Source organism: Apis dorsata, unplaced genomic scaffold (genome assembly GCF_000469605.1).
Source record: "Apis dorsata unplaced genomic scaffold, Apis dorsata 1.3 scaffold_29, whole genome shotgun sequence".
Lineage (NCBI taxonomy): Eukaryota > Metazoa > Arthropoda > Insecta > Hymenoptera > Apidae > Apis > Apis dorsata.
The window spans coordinates 252,334-256,819 of record NW_006263331.1 but is presented as its reverse complement, the minus strand read 5'-3'; the positions used below and the strand labels follow the sequence as shown (position 1 = coordinate 256,819).

At 28.3% G+C, this 4,486-nt stretch overlaps 1 protein-coding gene across 7 annotated transcripts in view; it reads right to left on the bottom strand.

Moving 5' to 3' along the window:
* Positions 1 to 2,737: 2,737 nt before the first annotated feature.
* LOC102677683 (synaptic vesicular amine transporter) overlaps positions 2,738 to 4,486 on the bottom strand; it is a 12,498-nt gene continuing 10,749 nt past the window's right edge. For all 7 annotated transcript variants that reach the window (XM_006608091.2, XM_031511082.1, XM_031511080.1 and 4 more), the window contains 4 exons: positions 4,304 to 4,355; positions 3,985 to 4,168; positions 3,523 to 3,656; positions 2,738 to 3,413 (listed from right to left, as the gene is read on the bottom strand). In XM_006608091.2, the coding sequence (XP_006608154.1) occupies positions 3,345 to 3,413; positions 3,523 to 3,656; positions 3,985 to 4,168; positions 4,304 to 4,355 (439 nt within the window). In that variant the 3' untranslated portion in view covers positions 2,738 to 3,344. The remainder of the gene's footprint in view (positions 3,414 to 3,522; positions 3,657 to 3,984; positions 4,169 to 4,303; positions 4,356 to 4,486) is intronic.

The following is a 4,486-nucleotide window of genomic DNA, read 5'->3' as shown; positions in this document are numbered from 1 at the left end:
TTTTTTTTTTTTTTTTGTTAACATAGAATCTGACTTTCATCCGTGGAATCGATCATTAATATGTGTTCTTTAACAAAATATTTTTCTACACTAGAGAGAATAAATAAATTAAATATTGTGTATATATATTGTACACAACACATGTACATAATGTGTATATTGAAATACCTATTATATCACACTAAAAAAGAATATTGCGTGGTTTAATAACAGGAAATTGAAGAAATTTTAATGCTTTATTCTAATTATTCCAGACATACGATAATATATTGTATAGTAATTTTTCATGTTAAACACGCAAATATTTATTTAAATATGTTATTGAATATACATGTAAACATATAATGGTTTTCAACGACACGTAACGTCGAATAATACGATTCATTAAAATAAAATTTGTTCGCAACGATCTTATGAGATAAGAATTCGAGATTTTGGAGCATCGCGTTCAAATATTAATACCACTGGGCGAAAATCAAACGATTTTCAGATCCGATATGCGTACATATTCTAACTCCCTCCCAGATAATTTTTCCTTTATAAATGCATGCTTTTTTACGCACTTTAGTACAAGATTACGCAAGTACACACACACACATATGCACACACAATATCGAGAATAAAAAATACCTTTCTCCTTTTTGAGTCTTACTGTTTTTCAACAATTACACAGGCAGATTAAATCGGACCCATACACCAGCTGGTTAAACATATATATGTATATATGTATGTATATATATTAAAACGACAAAGAATAGAAGAAAAGAAATGTAGAAGTTTAATGGGTTATGCCTGTGCGCAATGCCTATCCGAGATTAAATTATGTCTATACATATGCGGCTGTTCTAGTTTCGTCTTCGTTCTGGTTTCTTTTAAATCGAATGAAACTCTTATTCAACAATTCGTCGAATTCAAATGGATTGATCAAGGACACGTAATTTATCGAAACGAAGGTTTCATTAAATAACGATAAACGTTGCATATAAAGAAACTTTCGTCTCGTGATATATCGATTATTGTCTGTTTGCAATAGCAGCTATCGATGAGTTAATCGCTAAGATTTTCTTTCTATTTGTTTGACGCGGAGCATAGTCAAGAAGTTGTAAAAGCGTGATATCATTACATCGATAAAATAGATGATATATACATCACGATCGAGGTTCTATCATGCGTGGCAGAAAAAAAGAAAGAGAATGAAAATGAAAAAGAAGCTGGCAAATCATTGTCGATTAACAATGAAGTTGACGCCAAGTTTTGATTACATTCTGTTATAATTTCTTTTTAAATACATATGTAAATACATATGTTTCTTATATTTACAGAAATATGAAGAATCCTTAACGAGAATATATATCGCATTTCAATATGAATACAGAAAATTTATATCCGATATATATGCATATCGATGCGGAGATGACGATTCGCCGTTTCTTAATGAAATTTTTCAATTTTTAATATTCGGTTCTGTAAATCGAAATCATTAATCGATTTATTTTCCATTTTCAAATATGATGCCCTCGTTCTATTTCTCCTCCTCCTTCTTCTCTTCCTCTCTCTCTCTCAAGAACGCTCGATCGTGTCAAACGTTCGCGATGAATTTGCAAATCGAATTGACTCGCGTTTCTTATCGGGAGTAGGTCGGCGTTCGCGTGATAACGTAACGCAACCTCGAGAATTCACTGAATTCGCGGTAGAAAACTGTTCTTAACTATATTTTTATTATATTTTCATTATAATATATATATATCTTTAATTATTTTTTATTTTATTCAAATTTGAATAATGCAAATTCTAATCTAATTTTCATTTCTCATTTTGGTATCTTTTTTGATACCATCTCTTTCTACTATACATATTATTATAATAATATAATAACATATATGAATGTACAGAATCTATAAAGATTCAAACGTTTTATATTATTAGAAATATATAGTATAATAATTTCATGCAGAAAATATTATATGATAAAATCAATTTTTTGTTAGAATAATTTTACGTCAGAGATTTATAATAATAGGCAATTGTAAATAACAATCCAATTAGTTCCTTTGTTTTTCCATATCGATTCACAATAGCTTAGGATCCTTTATACAGTCATGAACATACCATATAATTTCTATTCTTAACAATCTCATGCATTTTTCACGATGAAACAACAAATATAATGATCAACGAAGATATTTTATATCGATATACATACATGTAAACATTCTATTTACTTATTTCTATCTATAAATATATTCTATATATTCTATTTAATATATTATGTTATTCTAAATGATGTATCCATTATGCACTATATGGAATTACTAAGAAGAAAGAGAACGCGTTATCGAATATATACGAGTTTTGTTTCTATATCGTTCTCTTTTAAAAAGAATTTATCTTAGCATGCATTACATTTATAAAAAAAAAAAAAAAAAAAAAAAAAAAAAAAAAAAAAAAAAAAAATAAATAAATAAATAAAATTTTTTCATTAGTTTTCCGCCGCGAATTCACATAAAATATCTTGTAATTTGCAAATTCGTCGAATATTTTAGCAATTTTTTTCCTTCAATGACTACAAGTTTATTTACTTTGAATACATCCGATCATAATCAAGATATATTCATTCGTCATACTTTCAAATAAGCGATCATAGAGCACGAAGAGTTATTGATCACCGATAAATTATCGGATTGATCAGACAAATATGAAGCATCGCGTCGAGAACGTGTCTAAATTCAATTTTTTTCCTTCCTCATTAAAAACAAAGCTGCGAATTTCCAATCGTTGAGATACCGCCTCCCTCCATGATTTTGTTTAAGTAAAAAAGATAATCATGACAATATTTAAATTTTTCATCCGATTCGATTTAATTATTAAGAATTTGGAGAATTCTTCATCATACCTGCTCATTATTATAATTATTTTTATTATTATTGCGGTTTCCCTGCAGCCATTCAGGGAATCCAAAGCAGGTGATTCTCCATTTAAATAAAAATTAATGATCTTTGAAAGATCGACAATATCTCAACTGATTAAAAATTCGCATATTTGACGATATTTGATGATATATCAATGTATCTTTACTTCGGTGCCTCGATCAATCAATATATCTGTTAGCTAATGCGTCATCGACGCATACGATTTTTGAACGCACACACTTATTCTTACGATCTAATACTATGTACCATGTATATATACAGTTTGCGCTAAACAAAGGAGTAAATAATATTTAGTCTAATTATATTTTTGGAAACATTATCGACATAGAATTCTTTCATCGTATTAACTCGTTGTTCCATCTCAAGAATGCAGGGAGTGAACTGCGTATTTTGTATTCGAAATCATCCTTTCAATTATTGTTCTTCCTCCTCGTTTTGATACGTTACGTAACGTACAGACGATTTTTCGCCAATTATCAATGACTGAAAAATTAATTCACGATTAATATAAACGAAAATGATTATTATAATATTTAAATAATAATTATGACTTTTCTAACTATGACTTTTTTATAGATTAACTAAACTTTACCTTTTTCTCTTCTTTCGTTGGCGGTGCTCGTAAAAAGTACATCAATGGAGCATAAATAAAGTTTAAAATAGCAATGCCAAATAACATCCACTCAAAACCAATACTGTTGACTAATGTACCACTCAAAGCAGGTCCTGATAACGAACAATTAATAATTAAATTATTATATCGATTATAAAAAAAAAAATATATATATAAAAATATATTATTTAAAAGTTTTAAATACAAATGAAAAAGGTTAAAGAGATTCCTAACAATCAGAAAAAAATAACTATAATCCACAAATATCGATATGACTCATTGCGATAGAATTTGTAGAGCAAACAGTCTATTCGAGATCTATTCATTTCGAGAATAGATTTGTTGCGAGAATAAATTATTTTTTCTTTTTCTTCTTTCGTTTCTCGTCCCCTTTATTATTACCTGTTACGATACATGAATCGTAATTATTCGCATACATACCAATTGCGAAACCTAAGCAGAACGCAACATCTCCAATGGCATACACGCTTCCATAAACAGCAGTATGTCGTATGTCCACTAAATATCCTAATTGGGGCATCATCGAACTGTCCACCATACCAATAGCAAATCCCAAGCCTGCATTAGGTACGATCAAATGGTTGATACTTCTAGCTAGCGGTATCTGTAAATAATATATTGAATAGAAAGTATAAAAAGATACTAAATTTTAAGTAAATAAAAAGGTTAATATAAATTTTAAGTAAATAAAAGGTTGATATAAACGATATGATTATTTAATTATTCATAAAATACTTACACACATCAAGCAAATACCAATCACAACAAGACCGATCAATGAAGCTAACCACCTATAATAAAAATAGAAAAATACGTTAACAAATCGTTGAATAAGTTATATAAATAAAAGCAATAATAAAAAATATCTATAGAAAGGAGAAAAAGAAAGAAAAAAGGAATAAATAAAAAGAAAAAATTAATT